This window comes from Sinocyclocheilus rhinocerous, unplaced genomic scaffold, assembly GCF_001515625.1.
Source record: "Sinocyclocheilus rhinocerous isolate Xijiao unplaced genomic scaffold, SAMN03320098_v1.1 scaffold72, whole genome shotgun sequence".
Lineage (NCBI taxonomy): Eukaryota > Metazoa > Chordata > Actinopteri > Cypriniformes > Cyprinidae > Sinocyclocheilus > Sinocyclocheilus rhinocerous.
In genome coordinates this window covers 3,948,054-3,969,255 of record NW_015628351.1, presented here as the reverse complement: position 1 = coordinate 3,969,255, position 21,202 = coordinate 3,948,054, and the positions used below count along the sequence as shown (strand labels likewise).

Sequence of the window (21,202 nt, the reverse complement as noted above, 5' to 3'; positions counted from 1 at the left end):
TTGGGGCAAATAAGCTTAGTGTTGTTTTTGTCCTCTGTTTTTCAAGGTGACATCAGCATAGGCATCAAATGCGCTCCAGGTGTTGTGGGACCTGCTGAGGCTGACATCGATTTCGACATCATTAGAAATGACAATGACACATTCACCGTCAAATACACCCCCCCTGGAGCGGGCAGCTACACAATCATGGTGCTGTTTGCTGAGCAGGTAAGAGGAAGCACAAGTGTATGTGGTGAATGGTCTAGTGAGGTTTCTTTTATTCAAACTCGTTTCGTTTTCTAGGCCATTCCCCTGACGCCCATCAGAATCAAGGTTGATCCCTCTCATGATGCCAGCAAGGTTAAAGCAGAAGGCCCTGGACTCAACCGTACTGGTGAGGAAATAAAATGGAAAAAAAATTTATAAGTAGACAATTATTTAGTATGACCAACCCATTCAATTAAAAAAAGGTTTTTTTCAGTTTTGTTTTTTAGTTTAAAGGTGAATCTCCAATGCTGTTATTTCTTTTCAAGGTGTGGAGCTGAACAAACCTACTCACTTCACTGTGAACACCAAGGCCGCAGGCAAAGCTAGGCTTGACGCTCAGTTCACTGGACCCACCAAGGGAGAGGCGGTCCGTGACTTTGACATAATCAACAATCATGACGGCACCCACACTGTTAAATATACCCCTGTTCAACAGGTGAGCCAATGTTTGCTCTTGTAGTCTCCATGACTGGTGATGCTTGGTTTTGAAAAGAATATTGCAGTGTTTGAATATTGTAACTATGGTTTTCTAAATGTTATTTAGAAAATGAGTACTGCTGCAATCTAAGTGCTCATTTTCTTCTGTAGGGCAATATGGGTTTGAATGTCACATATGGTGGTGATCCCATTCCCAAGAGCCCGTTTGCTGTAGCAGTCGCCCCATCCCTGGATCTCAGTAAAGTTAAAGTGGCTGGTATTGGAGATAGTAAGTTAACACTTTACTTGTCTAGTTTGCCAGTTAACCTGAAAGTCACGAATGAGAGTTGCTTTGACATCTTTGACTGAATGTAACATTGAAACGTCTGTGAGGCTGCTTTGAAATGATGTTGTGAAAAGTGCTATACAAATAACCTTCGATTGGATTGAATCACCTTTAACCTTTTACAAGTCAAAATTATCTGCTCTATTTTTTAGCAATGACCGTCGGCAAGGATCAGGAGATCACAGTCAAGTCCAAAGGAGCAGGTGGCCAGGGCAAGGTTGGCGCCAAGGTCACAGGTCCATCTGGCAAATCGGTGCCTTGTAAAGTTGAACCAGGCCTGAGCCCAGAAACCAGTCAGGTCCGTTTTATCCCCAGAGATAAGGGACCCTATGAGGTTGAACTGACATTTGATGGCACCCCCATCCCCGGCAGTCCGTTCCCCGTGGAAGCCATTGCACCTACTGACCCATCTAAGGTAAGGCAGTTTAGAAACCTAGGAATTAAATATTATTGGCAGTTTAACAAGGCGACAACAAGGCGTCAGGAAAAGCTCTTTGTGGGGTGTTTATTCTATAAACTGTAATTTGCTTAATGTTGCACGACTTCTCAGCGAGTGGTTTTGGCGTCTAAGTCCCATATTTGCTTTAGCAGTAGAACAAATATACCCTTTCATTCATATCCCCTCTTCTCATGTATAGGTGCGATGTTCTGGGCCAGGTCTGGAGCGAGCTAAGGTTGGCGAGCCAGGACAGTTTGTGGTCGATTGCACTAATGCTGGTCCTGCTGAGCTGACTATAGAGATCATCTCAGACAATGGCACCGAGGCTGAAGTCCATATTCAGGACAATGGGGATGGAACCTACACCATCACTTACATCCCTCTGTACCCTGGAGCTTATACTCTCACCATCCGCTATGGTGATCAGGATGTGCCAAACTTCCCAGCCAGACTCAGTGTGGAGCCTGCTGTGGAAACCGGTGGAGTGAAAGTGTTCGGACCTGGAGTGGAAGGCAAAGGTAGTGTGGCGTACTCTGGTTTATCAAGCAGGAGTTCCTCTTGTCTTGGCTTATTTAGCCACTTTGAATGTTTGTCTGTAGGTGTTTTCCGGGAGGCCACTACTGATTTCACTGTGGATGCTCGTCCTCTCACCAAAACGGGTGGCAATCATATCAAGACCTGTATCAATAACCCATCAGGTAACCGCACAGAAGCTCTGATTAGAGACCTGGGAGATGGCACCTACCAAGTGGAGTACACGCCCTATGAGGACGGTGAGTTTCAGCACCACTTTTAGAAATTGTAAAAATGTGGTTTATTATTGGTTGCTTTTACACCAGTCTTCTGTATTGTATGTTAATAGGCACACACAGTGTTGAGGTTACATACGATAACGCCCCAGTTCCCAAGAGCCCGTTCCGTGTGCCAGTGACCGAGGGTTGTGACCCAGCACGTGTGCGTGTACATGGTCCAGGACTTCAGTCTGGCATCACTAACAAACCCAACAAGTTTACTGTGGAGACCCGGTGGGTAGATTCAGCACTCGGCTTTTTGTTTTAATCTTGCGCTAAAATCAGTCGCTGTGTCAATAGGTCTGGTTTTAAGGTTCTCTGCCTCACTTCATGTCTGCGTTTTGATGCAGTGGGGCCGGTACAGGTGGACTGGGGCTGGCTATGGAGGGACCTTCTGAGGCCAAAATGTCCTGCACTGATAACAAAGATGGCAGCTGTTGTGTTGAATACATCCCATATGAGCCAGGCACATACAACCTCAATGTCACCTATGGAGGCCAACCAATCACCGGTCAGCATTTTTGCATCATGTGCTAGTATTTCTTTCTTCCTTTCTTTGTCTGTCTGTCTGTCTCTATTTATTTTTTTATTTTTTTATTGTAATTTATTTACATGTTTATTTTTAGTGTATTTTTGTGTTTTTTTTCTTGATTTAAATTATTTATTTATTTATTTTTCATTTGTTTTTAATCCTTTTTTTTTTTTCCCGCCCCCCCCTCCACAGGAAGCCCCTTCTCTGTACCTGTCCACGATACTGTTGATGCAACTAAAGTGAAATGCCAGGGTCAGGGGCTTGGGAACAACGTGCGTGCCAATATCCCACAGGTCTTTTCTGTGGATGCAAGCAAGGCTGGAGTGGCTCCCTTGCAGGTCAGAGTGCAGGGACCCAAAGGTGAGACCGTGATTCAATAATCTTGTTTATATGGCTTTTTTCTCCCCCCCCCTCCATTGAATAAGAGGACTGTTTATGTTGTGTAGGTGTCGTGGAGCCTGTTGAGGTGGTGGATAATGGTGACCGGACTCACACAGTCAGCTATGTACCCACCAAAGAGGGGCCGTATTCTATTAATGTCCTGTATGCTGATGAAGAGATCCCACACAGGTAAACTCCAGGCTTAGATCAATGACTAACCACCCTGTTAATCAAAATGAGTTTTGAAAATGGATCGTAAACATGCAAGTTTTGTTTCTGGTTATCTTTTTACCTGCAATTTGCATTGAGAATATATACATAGAAAAAATATACATAGAAACTGTCATCGCTTAACAAAAAGTGTACCTTCTGCATTGTTGATATTGAGTACTTTCAATTAAGAAATATTTGATGGATGTATTTTATCCTTTATATTAATATTTAACAGCATGAAGTGTAATCAGTTTTTGCTGTGGTCTTCAGTTGGCATTAAAGTATTGTGAAGTTTCAGTGGTGTTGGCATCGACTACTGGAGTTGATATATTATAGCAGGCCTGGTGCATTTTTAAACTCCCTTGGTCCCTGTCCTTCCCTGCTGTTTATTTCCACTCTCACACACTTGGTCTCTTTATTCAGTCCTTATAAGGTGAAGGTTCTGCCCACTCATGATGCTAGTAAAGTCCGTGCCAGCGGCCCTGGTCTGAATACCACTGGTGTGCCTGCCAGTCTACCTGTGGAGTTCACTATTGATGCCAAAGATGCAGGAGAGGGACTCTTGGCGGTCCAGATCACTGTGAGTTGATGCGTTTTACTCTTTACAGCCATAAAGTTGCCATGGTCTCTCATTCAACATTTTATGCATTGTTTGGTTCTTAATGCTTGTTTTAGGACCCTGACGGTAAGCCAAAGAAGGCTAACATTCGTGATAATCAGGATGGGACGTATCTTGTGTCCTATGTGCCTGACATGACTGGCCGCTACACTATTCTCATCAAATACGGTGGTGATGAGATCCCATACTCTCCATATCGTATCAGAGCCCTGCCAACGGGAGATGCCAGCAAATGCACAGTCACAGGTATGTAATGCTCGGGTTGGATCAGTTGAAATAAATTGACATTCCATTCATTACTGATTGCTACACTTTGTAGGCCCCTTTCCATTCATTTCAAATTAATCTATTGAGCTCTAAACATAAAAAGCAATATAATAATTTGGTAGGGCAGCGTGATGTTGAAATAAATCAATATGTAATCGGTATTGCTTGATGTGATAATCAAATTACTCAATATTGATTAAAAATGTAATATGAAATACAGCTGAAACACTGTGTCCTGAGCTGCACACAGTGCCATGCTTCACTCTGAAACAGGCAGTGTGTAATTTGCCAACAGCATGACAGTTTAACACTTGAAAATGAAACTCAGAGTTACACTGTGTCAGAACAAATTCAGCTTGATAATGTTAGATAACTTTGATAGAAAGGTATGTAATAGATTACAATCAACCAAAAATTAGACCGCGGTTAGTATGACAGTATTTACACAACTATCAATACTTAAGTCGGGCAGCCCTTAGCCTCAATGACAGCCTGTAGTCTCCTGGGCATGCTGTCATCCAGCTTCATGCAAACCTCAACTTCAATGTTTTTTGTTTTTTCTCAGACTTGGTCTGAATAATTTTTGGTCACAAATTTGTATAAATTTTACTGGTAGTCCACTGTATGAAGAATTTTTGGGTATGATTTGTCACAGTTTACTTTATTTTGCTATCCTCACTTACATAAATGAACTATAGTATCCTGCACCCACTAGTAAAAAAAATATAAAAAATTATATATGGTCTCTGAATAATTTTTGGTTTGACTGTATATCCTTCGGTTATTTTCACACGTAATTATGCCCATTAAAATGTATTTTACAAGTTTTTGTAACTTTCACTGTTCATTTTTTGCTCTATGGTACATCATCTTTAATGAAATAGCATTAGAGCTGCTACATTGCAGCGGCTTAGTACTGTAATCACGCGCTTTGCTGTAATAATGGCTATACAGTCAATACTGAATGTTTAACATTATATTCATTGCATACATATACTTCGTAGTAGACATCCTTAACTCCATTCTGCTGTCTGTTGTTCTGTTGTTGGTGTTTCATTGTCTGAATATGGCACTTAACACATGCTGTGTGGTATCGCCGTTTGGTATCGGGGCATTTTAACGAGTACGAGTACAGGAGCTCAGTATCGGCCCGATACCAGTATCGTATCGGTGCATCCCTAAAAATTAGAATGTAAATATTAGTGTTGTGATTTTACTGTTGTACTTTTTTATTTTTCTTAAATAGTCACATTTTTTTCAGTGTAGTAGTATTATTGCAATTTTAATTTTTGCTTATTTTGCAGTTACATTAAATGTGTCAATTTAATGAGAATTTGGTTGAAATGAAAACAACCAAATTTTTCAAGTTTTATTAATTGTTCAACACTTTTGTACAAAAGTATGGTTCGCACTTCAAAAAAATTTTCAGATTTTAAAATTTGTAACTATTCAAATCATCTGGTGAAAATTCCTGTATTGTTTTCATATCACAATAGCAAAAAAGGCAGTTTTTGAAAATACTTTTTTTCTGAAAAATTAGCCAAACTGCTTGATGTCCATATTACAGAAAGGAGAGGGTAAATGTGCCTCTTTATTTACCCATTTCTGGTGTCTTAAGATGGTCTGCCACTGTACACTGAGTGGAGGGATCAGAATAATCATGTGGTTTTGGAGCTACTGGAAACTGAATGTTTTGATGACTCTCCACTGTGTTCTTTGAACCATTTTTCTATCTAATCTAAACCTCAATGTTCAGGCTGGTTGTTACAAGGGAACAGATTTTGATCCTTTTGTGTAAAGTTTGTTCTGTGTACTGCTCCCATCTTCATCCCCCACCCAGAAACACACCTCCTATTGTGCAGTGCTGCTCACATTCCCATCACTTCATTCCTCGCTTCTGTTTTATCTTTTGCACACATTGTTGTATTTTGCCCTGATTGTTACTTTTTCACTTTTTCTCGCTCTGCTTCACGGTCTCTCAGTCTCAATCGGAGGTCACGGTTTGGGTAAGCGCTTTGAATAATGCTCTAGTCTTGTCATTTGGTACTGCATGCAGAATTGCACTGTGTCTGATACCAAAGGCCTCATAATTTGCCATCCTATCCACTACTATAGCTAAGACGTAGTCCATATGTTGATTATCTTGCATTTCCCGCCATTTCAAAATGACTCTCAAAGTACAACAACATCTCCTCAAAGTAGTTGATGATTGCGGGTGACTAATGACTAACTTGCCAGGTCTTTAATATGCCAGTATGGTGGAATGTACGTGTACTGATATTGTTTTCCTCAGCTTGCGTATATTTCTTTTGTATTAGTGGTCGCATTATTAAATCGACAGCTCTGGAAATTGAGGTAACGGACAAAAAGGATAGTGGATCTATAATTTTAAAGTCACAGAGGAGTATTAAATTTTGCATTAAATCTTAACCTGCATAGACGTAGTAGATCTCTTTAAATGATGGATCCCAAATCTCTAAAGCTGTTGCCTTGACGCTCCAGACATTTTGCATCTAGTGCATGGTGGAATGTAACTATGGAGGGATGGGTACTAAACTCTCTAATAACAAGACATCTGTCTGCATGATACCTGTTACTAAACCTTTCTCTGTATTCTGTAGGTGCTGGAGTTGGTCCAACTATTCAGATCGGAGAGCAGACTGTCATCACTGTGGATGCAAAGGCTGCTGGGAAGGGCAAGGTGACGTGCACGGTGTGCACTCCGGATGGAGGCGAGGTGGATGTGGACGTAGTTGAAAACGAGGATGGAACATTTGACATCTTCTACACAGCACCCCAGCCTGGCAAATATGTCATCTGTGTGCGCTTCGGTGGAGAACACATCCCCAACAGCCCCTTCCAAGTCACGGTACATATATGCCATACAGATCCTTTGTGTTCATATGGAGCACTGTTTATTCGTTTCAAATGTTGAACTCACACAGGAAAATCTTTCCAGCAGGATAGTGTGTTAAATATACACTGTGAACCTTTAGTGCAAAACCATCATTACAATGTGAATACATTCGTAGCTTATTCTTGCAGTTACACTGTTGTGTTAGCATCGACATGCAATTTAAGGGATTAGTTCACCCAAAAATGACCATTGTCATCCTCGTGTTGTTCCAAAACCGAATGATTTTCTTTCCTCTAGGGTAACGGTTCTCAACCTTTTGACTCAAAGGCCCCTCATTGTCCAACAACCAAAATATTCAAAGCCCCTCAGTATTGGCAAAGATATTTTCTCTTGCATTTCTGCTGTAATTATGACAGCGCTGCTTGTTTTCAAATTTTGTTCACAGAAACTGGGAGTGATAATATATTAAATTGGAAGACATAATAATATATTAAATTGAAAAAGAAAAATTTAATTTTGTGATTTCTATAAGATTTAAGATACTGTATCTGTATGTTTCTTTAAAATAGATTGAGAAGTTTAAAAGAAACTTTTAGGACAAGGCCTTTTCAAGCCTTAAAAACGTCAAAATGTTTTTAATTTTTTGCGACATGTTCATAGCAAGTTTTAGCATGTTGCTGGCATGTATTAATACTTCTACCATGTTTTAGCAAATTACTGAGATACTTTAAATTTAAGTTTGAATGTTTAAATTTGAATTTTTGACAGTTGGTGTTTGAAGAGTCTTGGCTCATTTGAACATTTCATCAGTGTAGATCTACGGGATTTTTGAGATTTTTATCATTGATTTAAGGAAAACCGTAAGTCTGATCATAGGAAAGATACAGCATACAGTAAGTCAGAATAACCTGAATGTCTGGCCTGAGTTTGGTCATGGATTGAAAACTCTAGGCTCTATTAATGATGGTGATTTTGGTCTCAGAGGAAGGCCACATTGCTGTATTTGAGTCCTTACTGGAGTGATGACTGTATTGTGTAACCAAACTCGCACTCATACATTTTCAGGACTCTCAGCCATTTTTCTGCATTTCTTCGGTGAGAACTGAAGCATACTGGACAAGGTCATTTTGTGTGTGTGTTTGTAGCATTATAAAGAAGTTGTTTTTTTTTCCTTTTTTTTTTTTTTCTCTAAAATATAATTCATGTTAAGCTTACTGTTGAACCACTGTGCTGAGGCAAATATCATTTAGTGACATTTTGGCCAATTCCTCGCACAAAAACTGGTTTTAGAAAAACGTAAGGGTCAAAATTGACAGCATTTTAATTTCAGGATGAACTGTTGTTTGGCAAGAATCTAGATCTCTTAAAGTGGCTTCTGGTTGAGCAGCTTTGAACCGGAGGTGGTTGTTATTAAAGGGATTTCATCTTTGATTCTGTTGCCCTGTCTCAGGCTTTGGAAGGCGACTCTCCTGACCAACTAATGCAGCAGACCCAGAACCTGCAGTACGCCTACGCGCCCAACATGGGCCAGCCATGGGTACTGACACACCCCTCTTTCCTCCCCGTCTCCATTTCCTGCTCTGCTACTGATGAGTCCCAAATCAGTCCTACGTCCTTCCCTTTTTCACCCTCCTGTTTTTCTCTTCCTCCAGGTTTAGGGTTTTTCACCTCATTTCCAATGATTCTGCTTTATGTGGACTCTTAAATACATTTTCATTGAATCAGAATGACAGCCATTTTGGAAAGCACTAAATGTGGGGAATCACACATTTGAACAAAATGGCTGGTTGTTGCCGAGCTTAAGCTGTGTGTTTGACACTTTTTCATTGTCTCTTGTGTGGGCATTTAGATGTTGTTTTTGTGTGTGGTACATCATCGTTGGTCACGTTGTCACTTGTCTGCTTGGCTTTTTCTCCACCCCTTCTCCAGATTGGTCAATCACTGACTGATCCTGCAATCTCTCATTAGAGTGTCATTCTCTCTCACAGTGTTGGTGGCCGCTTCATCATCCTCGTCATCCTCATCTCCATTATCATTGTTTTTTTTGTTTTGTTTTTGTTTTTAAGGGTACTGTTGTCATGTCTACTGTTTGTGCGCTTCATCTCCATTCATGATGTGTATATATAAAAAGTGTTTTCTTGACATCAAAATCAATATACAGTTCACTACCGTTAAAAAGTTTGGAGTTACTAAGATTGTTTTATTATTATTAAACAAAACTGTGATACCTTTTCAGTTTCTTTGATTAATAGACATTTTACACAAAAATATTAAGCAGCACAACTGTTTTTAACATTGATAATATTAGAAATATTTCTTGATCACCAGATCAGCATATTAGAATAATTTCTGAAGGATCATTTGACACTGAAGACTGGAGTAATTGTCACAAATTCAGTTAAATGCATTTGAAAGAGACTTCTTTCAAAAACACTTTAAAATCTTATAGACACCAAACTTTTAACAGTAGTATGTGGACATCAGCCATAACTTTATATTCTCAGGATGTCAGTTTAATATTATTCTTTGTCTGCTGTTGATCATGTATCTTGTATATAAACTCATGACCTAGTAAATTAAACGCAAAGTGGAATAAAAAGTAACATTGAACCAATTAAGCAATAAGCAAATACTGATTACTTGACATAAGCCTCAGAAACAAACCCATTAGTTACAGATCTTCAGTTTCTGATGGCAATCTGAGTTCAGTGTCCACCTCATGGTTAGTTTTGATCTGACTGATTCCCCTCTTCTTCCTCACAGGCTACAGACGGGCAGTTGGGCATGAACGGACTGGATGTAGCTGGTCTGAGACCCTTCGACTTGGTCATTCCTTTCACCATCCAGAAAGGAGAAATTACAGGTATTCTACTTTACAAATCTGTCCAATAACAGAAATATCCTGATTTCTACAAGAAGATTCTTATGTGTACCCCACGCCTTACAGGTGATGTGAGAATGCCTTCTGGAAAAGTGGCCAAGCCTGATATTACCGATAACAAGGACGGCACAGTCACCGTGAAATACGCCCCAACTGAGGCTGGCCTGCATGAGATGGACATCAAATACGACGGAATACACATCCCAGGTAAAAGAACCTGTAATTGGCCACTTGTTTCTTTTTCCAGCCATACAAATAAGTTTACAAGAGATAAATACTTTAAAAATGTTTTTTGGGGGGGTTAATCGGTATATAAACTGCTCAATTAAGAAATCCTTCTCTTGCGTCTTAGGAAGTCCACTGCAGTTCTATGTGGATTATGTCAACAGTGGTCATGTGACTGCCTATGGTCCTGGTCTAATTCATGGCATGGTTAATAAACCTGCAGTCTTCACTGTCAACACCAAGGATGCTGGAGAGGGTATAGATGCTCACATTGACCAATTCAGCTTTATTTATCCTATTTATTTATTGATGTTTTTTTCTAACTTCCTTAGTTTTATTTATCTTATTTTTTTTTATATCCTGTTTGTTTTTTCCCCCTTAATTTTCTTATTTAATTCATTTTAATTATTTATTATACTAATGCTTAAGCCATTCTGTTATTTAACAGACAACCTTAAACTCTATAGTGTGAACAGCCCAAAATGGAAAAACTGGTTACAATATTTCTTGTGTGTTCATTAGGTGGTCTGTCTCTGGCCATTGAGGGTCCGTCAAAGGCAGATATCAGCTGCACTGATAATCAGGACGGTACCTGTACTGTCTCTTACCTCCCTGTTCTTCCTGGAGACTACAACATCATTGTCAAGTACAACGACAAGCACATTCCCGGCAGCCCTTTCATGGCCAAGATCACAGGTGCTTTAAGTGCTGCTATGAGATTTGGAAGCAAAAAAGTCCATTCATGTCCATTGTTTAAAGTGAAGTCATCAAATCTGTGTCTGTCTGCAGGCGATGACTCGATGCGCATGTCTCATCTGAAGGTGGGCTCAGCGGCTGACATCCCTCTAGACATCGGCGAGCTGGACCTCAGCCAGCTGACCGCGTCTCTTACCACCCCCTCTGGCCGGGAGGAGCCGTGTCTGCTCAAGATGCTCAGGAATGGGCATGTGGGTAAGTGTTACGATGGAAGTGACGGTATGTGGAATGAAATGTGTCAAGTCTGCAGTTGTTCTAATCGCATCTATTTCTGGCATTTTCTCTCAAGGTATTTCCTTTGTGCCCAAGGAAATTGGAGAGCATCTGGTTAACATTAAGAAAAATGGACGTCATATTCCTAATAGCCCCATCTCAGTCATGATCAACCAATCTGAGCTCGGTGATGCCAGCCGTGTGCGTGTAACTGGTCAAGGCCTGAGTGAAGCCCGCACCTTTGAGCCTGCAGAATTTGTCATTGACACCAGAGATGCAGGTAATATGTTCAAAAACAAAATGTTGGATTCTTTTTAATACTTATGAATTTATGAATCTAATTAGTTTTGGTTTTATTTTTTTTGTATTTGTTAATTTATATATATTTTTTTTAATTCAATTCTTTTTTTCTTTTTTTAGGATATGGAGGACTCAGCTTGTCTATTGAGGGACCCAGTAAAGTAGATATAAACACTGAAGATCAGGAAGATGGCACCTGCAAAGTCACTTATTGCCCCACAGAACCAGGAAATTACATTATTAACATCAAATTTTCAGACCAACATGTTCCAGGTATTTACTATTTACTAGCAGTGTTGCACTTTCAGAATGGCAGTTTTAGTTAGTCCTTTATTGATGTATGATTCCACAGACTGTTTAACTTCACCCGTTATGCTCCTCCAACAGGAAGTGCTTTTACCGTCAAAGTGACAGGAGAGGGTCGGATGAAGGAGAGCATCACCCGCAGAAGAAGAGCTGCCTCTGTGGCCAATGTTGGCAGCCAGTGCGACCTCAGTCTGAAGATCCCCGGTAAAACTTGTGGGAAAAATATGAACATAATCATCATAAACAGTTCCCTCCTTTAACACACCTACATCTGTCGCCCTCTGTACTTTTTGATCCACAGAGATCAGCATCGCAGACATGACCGCTCAGGTGACCAGCCCATCTGGCAAAGTACACAAGGCTGAGATCATGGAGGGAGAAAACAACACGTACTGCATTCGCTTCGTGCCCACGGAGATGGGTGTGCACACGGTTAGTGTGAAGTATCAAGGTCAGCATGTCCCCGGATCCCCCTTCCAGTTCACTGTGGGTCCTCTTGGAGAGGGAGGCGCCCATAAGGTCCGTGCAGGAGGCCCAGGATTAGAGAGAGCAGAGGCGGGTGTACCAGGTATGAGGTGTTGGTTTGTCTTTACATATTCTGTGTCAAATTAGTTTTAACGGTCACATTTTGGCAAAATTTCATATGCACTTTCAAATCAAGCAGCTTTCCATTGGTCAACATGGCATTAACAACTTCAGCCCACTGCAAAATCTATGTTGGGATATCTTTCACCTTCAATTGTGTGGAATATGATTGAAAAGACTGGATTTCACCCACAAATTTGCAGAACAATGATCAATGTGATCTTAATGCTTCATGTTTTCCCCTTGTGCAGCGGAGTTCAGCATTTGGACCCGTGAAGCAGGAGCTGGTGGTCTGTCCATTGCGGTCGAGGGACCCAGCAAGGCTGAGATTGCATTTGAAGACCGCAAGGATGGATCCAGCGGTGTCTCCTACATTGTCCAGGAGCCTGGTGAGGCTTTTGTTCTGAATTCTCCCTGTTCTTCCTTATGGTAGGTTTTAAGCGTCTAAGCTGACTGCTTTCCATCCATTTCAGGCGATTATGAAGTATCCATCAGATTCAATGATGAGCACATCCCTGACAGTCCATTTGTGGTGCCTGTGGCCTCACCATCTGATGACGCCCGCCGTCTCACTGTTGCCAGTCTTCAGGTGAGGCTTCGAGAAAGACAGACATTTGTCCACCCAAAACAACTCCCAAGTCAACCCTTGGCACAGCAGCCACAATGACAGGGAAAACATTACCTCACATTAAACAAATCAAACTTGGCTTCATGTCATGGTACTATCACAAATACAGGAAAGGAGAGGTAAATGTCATACAGCACCACACATGCTTTCACATACATGCACACATTTGATAACTGCGTAATTAGTAAATCTTTTACTTCAACCATTGATAAATGAAGTCAAAATATTGCATACACATCACACCAAAAAGGCCACAGTTATCAGTTGCTGCTGTGTTCACGGGCTGCACTGGGGTTTCTGGGATACTGAAGGACTGTTTGTATTTCTCGTGCCTTGTCCTAAAGGCTCCCAACAGCCCTACCACCAACATGGCTGGAAATGATTGGCTAAAGGGTTAAAGAGGGCAAAAGAGGCTTGTTTGTCTTTCTGTTCTTTACTTTGAACTATTTCCTTTTGTGTATTGCTGGGGGTGGAGGGTTTTCATTTCTTGGTCTCTCAAAGCCTCTCTCTTTAACCCTGTTAGCCTGAAGGTAAGAGATGTAGTGTGTCATATTAGACGAGGGCCTGTTACATGTTTGTAGTGTCAGACTTTTACGCAGTTTTTGATGCTTGGTTGAGTGTGGCAGTGTCGTGTTAATGCAGGAGTCCGGATTAAAGGTGAACCAGCCGGCCTCTTTTGCTGTGAGCCTAAATGGGGCGAAGGGAGTCATCGATGCCAAAGTTCACAGCCCATCCGGAGCGCTTGAAGAGTGCTGTGTTACAGAGATCGATGAAGGTAACGATGAGTTAAAGGTTTGACTGTGCATTTTGCATTGTATGCTTGCACTTCAAAATGAAACCCATTGAGGCATTTACATATTTTTGGGAAATGAAGCATCCAGAAGAAAGATTAACAGCTTCAAAAAGGACTTAAATGTTGTTACTTGTATTACCTCAAGGCTACCACATGTAATGTTGGTGCCAAAATTAGCAAAAGTAGTTCTAATTGATTTTCAACTGCTTTCCTCTTGCCGCCTTTCCTCACAGATAAGTATGCTGTGAGATTCATCCCCAGGGAGAATGGCCTGTACCTGATAGATGTGAAATTCAATGGTTCTCACATCCCTGGAAGCCCCTTCAAGATCCGTGTTGGTGAAACTGGCCAGGCTGGAGACCCAGGAATGGTGTCTGCTTATGGAGCTGGTCTGGAAGGAGGCACCACTGGTACAATGCACTTTAGATATCATGTATAGTGTGATCTTTTATAGTTGTCAAAGTGTGCAGCTGAACTAAACTGACCGTACACCACCACCTTCTCAGGATCTCCATGTGAGTTCATTGTGAACACAAGTTCAGCTGGCCCAGGAGCTTTGGCAGTGACCATCGATGGGCCTTCCAAGGTGAAGATGGACTGTCAGGAATGCCCAGAGGGCTACAAGGTCACCTACACACCTATGGCACCTGGAAACTACCTAATTTCTATCAAATACGGTGGACCATACCATATTGTTGGCAGCCCGTTCAAAGCTAAAATTACAGGTATGAAAAAAAAAAAAGCTTTAGGTTCAATTACATACCATGGTTTATCTTGGTATATTTAAAAAATAAAACATTACTACTAGAACTTGTTGTTTTTGTCAAATTCAATGTTTTATCATGGTGTCTAATTTGTGGGGGACAGAAACTGTTGTCGTGTGTAATGTCAAATGTGTCTTTTGCAGGCTCCCGATTGGTCAATAGCCACAGCATGCACGAGACTTCATCAGTACTAGTTGACCCTGTGACCCGCAGTGTGACGACCAGCCAGCAGGCAGCGCCAGGCTGGGGCAGCTCCGACGCCAGCCGTGTAGTTGCCAAGGGTCTTGGACTCAACAAGGGCTTCATAGGACAGAAGAACACTTTCAGTGTGGACTGTAGTAAAGCAGGTATGAATTATCTAGAAATTGATTACTTTGAAACTGAACAATTGGCCATTCAGTCCTGGTTCCTGTTGATTGCAAGCATTTGACACTATATTTCTATCAATCTCCACAGGGAGGAACATGCTCCTGGTTGGAGTGGACGGACCCAAAGTGCCCTGCGAGGAGATCTTGGTGAAACACTTGGGTAACCGTCTCTATAATGTGTCCTACCAGCTGAAGGAGAAAGGAGAGTACATCCTGGTGGTGAAATGGGGCGACGAGCACATCGCCGGGAGCCCGTATCACATCACTGTTTAACTGCCCTCCACCAAAACCTCCAGTATCAAATACAGGAACACTGAAAACTCTCTTGTCCTTCTTCCTTTTTATGATCCTCTCATCCTGTATCTTCCTGCACCACTATTCAGCTTTCAAGCAAGAGAGGGATTTCAAAGAAGCACCTTGTCACTGTATGCCAGTCATTTTTGGATCCTGTTACATTTGCTGCATTCAGTAATCCTTTAAATCAGAGGGTCCTGGTGGCTTTTGCTCCGTGTTTGGTTTGTTGCTGATCTAGTCTCTAACACAGAGTAGCTGCTAGTATGTTTTGCCTGGTTTAGGAGACTGCTGTTCCAGTCATAACTGTACAGAGTAACCATTGCTAGTAGCAGGAGAAATACAGATGTGATTCAGCCGCTTGTTTAACACAAATTTTTCATTATACTTACCATTGGGTGAAGAGGCGCTTAAACATAGACTGTCACGTAGACTGAATTAGCACTGGTGCCGAAGCTCTGTGGGTCTGACCTTCTGTTTGAGTGTTTTGAATATTTTTCAGTCTGCAGAGCTGCATGTTGCTTCCGTTTGACCATGAAGACATTTTTGAAAATGTCATTTGGGTGCCATTTAAAACCAGGATTGTGTGCCAAGTGATTTAGCAATCAAAGGGAAGTTACATGGCAGAATAAAGATGATGTTGACCATGTCATTTGGCTGAAGGTGTAACGAAAGGGAGATTTTTGATGCATACTGCTTGAGTTTATTGTTGGTTATGTAAAACACACTTGGAAGTTGTAACATCTGGCAAAACGTCACTTATTTGCGCTCACTTTGTCAGCTCTTTAGCCCTTTGTGCTCCAATGTCAATGTATAATCAGTATTCCAGAATTTAAAAAAATAGTCTAAAAAAAAAAAATTAAAGTTTTGACATTTTGACAAAGTATTTTGATACCATGTCATTTGGCTGAAGGTGTAACGAAAGGGAGATTTTTGATGCATACTGCTTGAGTTTATTGTTGGTTATGTAAAACACACTTGGAAGTTGTAACATCTGGCAAAACGTCACTTATTTGCGCTCACTTTGTCAGTTCTTTAGCCCTTTGTGCTCCAATGTCAATGTATAATCAGTATTCCAGAATTTAAAAAAATAGTCTAAAAAAAAAAATTAAAGTTTTGACATTTTGACAAAGTATTTTGATACACAATAAAGTTGTCTTAACTATTTTTCTGTCAACCAACGTGTAAATGTTTTCATTTTCTTGTATATCTGTGATTTTGAACTCTTTTTGGAGTTTATCCATTTTTCATGAATGTGTTTTCATGGTTAAATTATTTTAATATGGGTTATGCATTTAAGGGAACTGTATATTGAAATTTGGTGATCGGATTCTGTAATATGTGCAAAACGTTTGGAGACCTTTTGAGCTAGTATTAAAGGGGTCATATGATCCCGCCTCAGCTCACTCTATCCCGGCCTCAGTGCACGCTAAGTCGGTGCTTCCCCTCAGGCTAGCCGTGTTTTTCTTTCCTTCACACACTTGAGGTATTCGGCCAATCATAACGCATTGGATAGCTGGCCAATCAGAGCACACCTCGCTTTTTCAGACCGATGAGCTTTGTACAAATCGACGCGTTTCAAAAAGGCGGGGCATAGAGGAGAAACAGTAATGTACAGTATGTGGAAAATAATGTTTTTTTTTACTTTAAACCGCATAAACACATTTCATTACACCAAATACACAAAATAATGTTCTTTTTAGCAGCATCATATGACCCCTTTTTAAGCATATTTAAACTTCAAATATTGTAGAATTTTGAAGGAAAATTGACTAATTAAGAACATTCAAGATTACCTTAGTCACTATGAAATCAAAATTGCCAATTCTTTTATGAAATACTGTTTATTTTAAATGATTTAGCCATGCAAATCTATTATTTTTTTTTTATTCATGTGCTCTAGTAATCTAATCAAAATGATTGCAATAATGCCAAATTCAAGTCTTGATCTACTTTTTTTTTTTTTTTCCCCTTGTTCAAGAAGCCGTTTCACTCGGATACAAGCCACATTGGGAAGTAAAATTAATTACAACAACTGTTTCTGTCAATGTAAAAATAAACTAAATATACTACTAAAAGACACCTACACTGGCACAAAAAGTAAAACTACTACTGTAATTGCTTAGTTACTGATTCATCAAATCAGTTGTGGCTCCTGATGAAATCTTTTGAGTAATTCTAAATCAGGTTGACGCCCAAGGCTGGCATGCAGCTGAGTCAAGACAATCAAGATACTGTACATAAACTCTGTCCATATAAGGTATGATGGGTCCAGTGTCATAACTATGTTTTCCAGGGCCCTGGATCTGTTTGTTACTGCAGGCCCCTGTTAAGGAAGATTTTGACCACCTTGTCAGGGGCCTTTACGTTTACTTTGATTTGAATAAATATGATTTGACTGGCTTTTTCCACACCAAAAGTAATTTACACCGGTATCACAGGTAGCTTCGGCGATTTATTAGTATAAAAGGAAAGAGCTTCCCTTCAGAGAAGCGTGACAGTGAATCACGTTATAGCTGTCTGTCCATGACAACGCGAAAACAAACAGTTTGGGTTTTCTCCTATCTTCAAAAACGTCTGAAAAAAGTCCTCCATTAGTTGCAATGTCGCCCCACAGCGGTAGAAAAGTGCACTGCACGTCGGGACTGTTCACCCCAAAATTATAGCCGTCATCATCATTTCTAATCACACTCATGTCGTTCTGAGCCAGTATTTCTTTTTTTTCCCCCGTGAAATGTCGGCTATTGTTTTATTTTATTTTTTCCATGAAATTGCAATGATTGGACTGAAGAGTTCAAGCTTCAAAAAGGACCCTAATTTATATTTATTTATAAAATAAATATTTTCCAAATAATACATGTTTTAGGATTCAGTACAGTTACATTTACAGTACCGTTCAAAAGTTTGGGGTGGGTACGTTTTTTTTTTAAATGCTTTTGAAAGAAGTTTCTTAAGAATAATTATTCTCATTATGGCTGCTTTTATTTGATCAAAATACTGTAAAAGTAATATTGTGAAATATTAATACAATTGTATTTAAAAAAAATATTGTGTTATATTTTAAAATGTATTTAATTTAATCCTGTGATGGCCAAGTTGAATTTTCAACAGCCATTACGCCAGTCTTCAGTGTCACGTGATGCTTCAGAAATCATTCTAATGATAGCCTGTACGATAATATATGATTAAAGTTATATGATTTGGCATTCGGGTAAGTTCTGCCACTTACTATTTTTGTGGAAACTTTGATACGTATTTTTCACAATTCTTTGATGAATAGAAGAAAAAAAAAACTATGTATTTGAAATGGAAATCTTTTGTAACAATGTAAAAGTATTTTCTGTAAATTTTGATCAGCTGAATGGGGCCTTTGCTGCCTAAAAGAAAAACAAAATATTTTTATTATTATTATTTTTTTTTTTTACAACATATTTCTTGCTTTTCTTCAAATTGTATTTGGGTCTTTATACATTAAAACATTTGTAAAAAAAAAAAAAAAAAGACGACGCTTTGAACACGCCTAGTCCCTGCGTGGCGAAGTGATGCGTCATGCGTGTCTCCTCCTCCAGCGCGACACGCCCAGCTCAGGAAAGCGCCTTTTTAACGTCCGGGGATCGTTTAAGGTAATTCAATTATGAGAATTTTTTATTTTTAAACATAAAAAATGTATATTTAGGCGACAAAATACACGAAACTATTGCATTACTATTGCTCACTCTTCTATCCTAAGTCATGCTAAATGCGCTGTTGAAGTTGTGTCAGTGGTTTCGCTTGCTAACGTTAGCTCGATCTAAGAAATCCCTTTCTCTGACCTTTTGTTCGCCTGAAAAACGCGTTTGTGGTCCTTTTCTCCCGAATGCCCTGACAGAAGATGCCATGTTCGCTTGATCTTTGCGTAGGACGTGTCTTTTGTCCAGAGTAACGTTACCTCAAAGTTTACAGCTGTTGCAGGCTGCACATGTGTGACATTCAGCCCCAGATGTTATAGCAGTCTGACACTGAAGTACGTTTATTCATATGCAGTGCTGGTTGTTGTATCTCTCTATGAGAGATTGATTTTGTTCTTTCAGACTCTCTTTAGAGATAAAATAATCTTGTTTTACGTTACGTTTCTCAGTCAACCAGTAGGCCTACTAGTTACCTACATGCTAGAACATTATTATGAGTCATCAGTTTTAAATCTAAAACCTTTACATAAATCCTGTTGTTGCAGATATGTCCTCATTAAGTGGAAAGTCTGATAAGGAGATCAGTCAGCTGCTGGATGAATATGGCATTAAACATGGACCCATAGTAGGTATGTGATAAGCCTTTAGCCTTTTAGAGTAAGTTGTAACATGATAGTCATAAAAAATAATAATATAAATATAAAAAATGATGTAAAAAGGATTTTTTTTTCTTTCATTTTTTTATTCATTAAATTTAACACTAGCTCAGGAAAGCATGTTAGAGCATGTTTTTTTATCAATGATTCTGTGGAAAGTTGTGCTGTGATTTGGTGGCGGTTTTGTTTTTGCAGAATCCACACGGAAGCTCTATGAAAAGAAACTGAATGATGCCATGACCAAAAAAGCTAAGCCTTCCTCGTCTGACAAGACATACTACCGAGAAGAACGTAAGGCTTCTCTTTAAAAAAAAAAAAAAAAAAAAAAAAAAGAGGCAGGCTTTGACATTCCCCATATTTAAGGTGTAGAATTACACTTGTAAAATTTGCTTTTGTTTTCATAGAGGAGGAAGTGGAATATATTAGCTATCATCAGCCCGTAAGTAAAAACTGAACTTAACTTGAAGGATAACTGCTCTATTATTATTATTATTATTAAGCCATTTTTCAAATTCGGCAGCCACAACTGAGCATATACGATGGATCTGGTGATGTGTAAGTAGCTTATTTCATTTTCCTGACCATGTTAAGGGGTTTCTGCAGGTCTTAAAAAGTCTTAATTTGCCCTTGCGCAATTTAAGGCATTAAAAATGTCTTGAATCAGAGCAGAAAGTCTTAAATTCATAAAATCATGGTATGAAATTTTGCATGCATTGCAAAAAATAAATACCTTTCTCAGTATTTTTATTTCCCAATACAAATAATCTAAACATTCTCAAATCAGGATACATCAAAGTCTTGACAAACTGAACAAAATTAAGTGGGTTTATGCTTAAAACAAGAAGAAATACAGTATCTGTCAAAAGGATATGAAAACTTTTTCCATATTCTGTTTTTGTAAAATTAATGGAAGTTGTATTTTCAAACTTTGAAGTTATACAACATTTTGACAGAAAATAAACCCACAGAAAATCTGATGTTAAGCAGTAATCTGAAATCATAACATCTATCAAAACGTCTAGCTGAGTTCACAAATATACTTATATGCTTACAGTTATTGTATATGTGTGATCTCTCCCCAGCACAAGGAGGTCAAAGGTCACCGGTGCCGATTTTGCCCACGAGTGAGATTCAGTTGTTCCTTTTTCATCTCATTTTTTAGCTTACAAGTGGTTTCCACCTAAATGCTAACTGGATATATGGCATCTCTCCACAGCATACGGAGGTCAAAGCTGACTGATTACAGAGATGAAGACATAGGCTATAACAATGCGTGAGTTTTTGTTTGAAATATTATTTAAGTGGTTTTCTTCTTATTTTCATCTTCTCCTAAAATATGTTACTAGAATTTGTGTGTAATACTGTAATGTAATAACCTCACTTGAAAACAGGGTTTCCGCGGGGTCTTAAAAAGTCTTAAATTTAGTTGTATCAAATTTAAGGCCTTAAAAAGTCTTAAATTGTACAAGAAAGTCTTAATTATGATTCGTAATTGTTGTTTTAACGATGTGCGATTTGATATTATCGAGTACATCGCGAAAAGCAAACACAAAACCTACAGAGTTTACGCATACATTAGGTGATGAAGTCTAGTAGGTTAGACTAGTGTGCGTGCACATTTAGAGTGCGTTCTTTCACTGCATGAATCAGTCTATTAAAA

General features: G+C 39.5%; 2 protein-coding genes across 3 annotated transcripts in view; both read left to right on the top strand.

The window, feature by feature from the left end:
- LOC107737611 (filamin-A-like) overlaps positions 1 to 16,050 on the top strand; it is a 36,211-nt gene extending 20,161 nt beyond the window's left edge. The window contains exons 16-47 of the mRNA XM_016549176.1: positions 47 to 207; positions 283 to 373; positions 513 to 682; positions 835 to 952; positions 1,162 to 1,424; positions 1,648 to 1,966; positions 2,048 to 2,221; positions 2,311 to 2,473; positions 2,590 to 2,750; positions 2,964 to 3,131; positions 3,218 to 3,341; positions 3,789 to 3,945; positions 4,041 to 4,230; positions 6,234 to 6,257; positions 6,873 to 7,120; positions 8,559 to 8,645; positions 9,872 to 9,971; positions 10,056 to 10,196; positions 10,342 to 10,470; positions 10,737 to 10,910; positions 11,004 to 11,165; positions 11,260 to 11,463; positions 11,604 to 11,756; positions 11,871 to 11,993; positions 12,091 to 12,357; positions 12,626 to 12,763; positions 12,848 to 12,963; positions 13,645 to 13,777; positions 14,029 to 14,205; positions 14,302 to 14,520; positions 14,703 to 14,906; positions 15,016 to 16,050. Of these exons, the coding sequence (XP_016404662.1) occupies positions 47 to 207; positions 283 to 373; positions 513 to 682; positions 835 to 952; positions 1,162 to 1,424; positions 1,648 to 1,966; positions 2,048 to 2,221; positions 2,311 to 2,473; positions 2,590 to 2,750; positions 2,964 to 3,131; positions 3,218 to 3,341; positions 3,789 to 3,945; positions 4,041 to 4,230; positions 6,234 to 6,257; positions 6,873 to 7,120; positions 8,559 to 8,645; positions 9,872 to 9,971; positions 10,056 to 10,196; positions 10,342 to 10,470; positions 10,737 to 10,910; positions 11,004 to 11,165; positions 11,260 to 11,463; positions 11,604 to 11,756; positions 11,871 to 11,993; positions 12,091 to 12,357; positions 12,626 to 12,763; positions 12,848 to 12,963; positions 13,645 to 13,777; positions 14,029 to 14,205; positions 14,302 to 14,520; positions 14,703 to 14,906; positions 15,016 to 15,200 (5,243 nt within the window). The 3' untranslated portion in view covers positions 15,201 to 16,050. The remainder of the gene's footprint in view (positions 1 to 46; positions 208 to 282; positions 374 to 512; positions 683 to 834; positions 953 to 1,161; positions 1,425 to 1,647; positions 1,967 to 2,047; positions 2,222 to 2,310; positions 2,474 to 2,589; positions 2,751 to 2,963; positions 3,132 to 3,217; positions 3,342 to 3,788; positions 3,946 to 4,040; positions 4,231 to 6,233; positions 6,258 to 6,872; positions 7,121 to 8,558; positions 8,646 to 9,871; positions 9,972 to 10,055; positions 10,197 to 10,341; positions 10,471 to 10,736; positions 10,911 to 11,003; positions 11,166 to 11,259; positions 11,464 to 11,603; positions 11,757 to 11,870; positions 11,994 to 12,090; positions 12,358 to 12,625; positions 12,764 to 12,847; positions 12,964 to 13,644; positions 13,778 to 14,028; positions 14,206 to 14,301; positions 14,521 to 14,702; positions 14,907 to 15,015) is intronic.
- Positions 16,051 to 18,698: 2,648 nt separating this feature from the next.
- Positions 18,699 to 21,202, top strand: part of LOC107737610 (emerin-like) — a 3,895-nt gene continuing 1,391 nt past the window's right edge. The window contains exons 1-7 of one of the 2 annotated variants that reach the window (XM_016549173.1): positions 18,699 to 18,841; positions 19,432 to 19,515; positions 19,738 to 19,833; positions 19,947 to 19,981; positions 20,063 to 20,097; positions 20,625 to 20,666; positions 20,759 to 20,815. In XM_016549173.1, the coding sequence (XP_016404659.1) occupies positions 19,434 to 19,515; positions 19,738 to 19,833; positions 19,947 to 19,981; positions 20,063 to 20,097; positions 20,625 to 20,666; positions 20,759 to 20,815 (347 nt within the window). In that variant the 5' untranslated portion in view covers positions 18,699 to 18,841; positions 19,432 to 19,433. Of the gene's footprint in view, positions 18,842 to 18,864; positions 19,222 to 19,431; positions 19,516 to 19,737; positions 19,834 to 19,946; positions 19,982 to 20,062; positions 20,098 to 20,624; positions 20,667 to 20,758; positions 20,816 to 21,202 lie in introns of those variants that run through there. The other variant, XM_016549174.1, reaches the window with a different exon arrangement.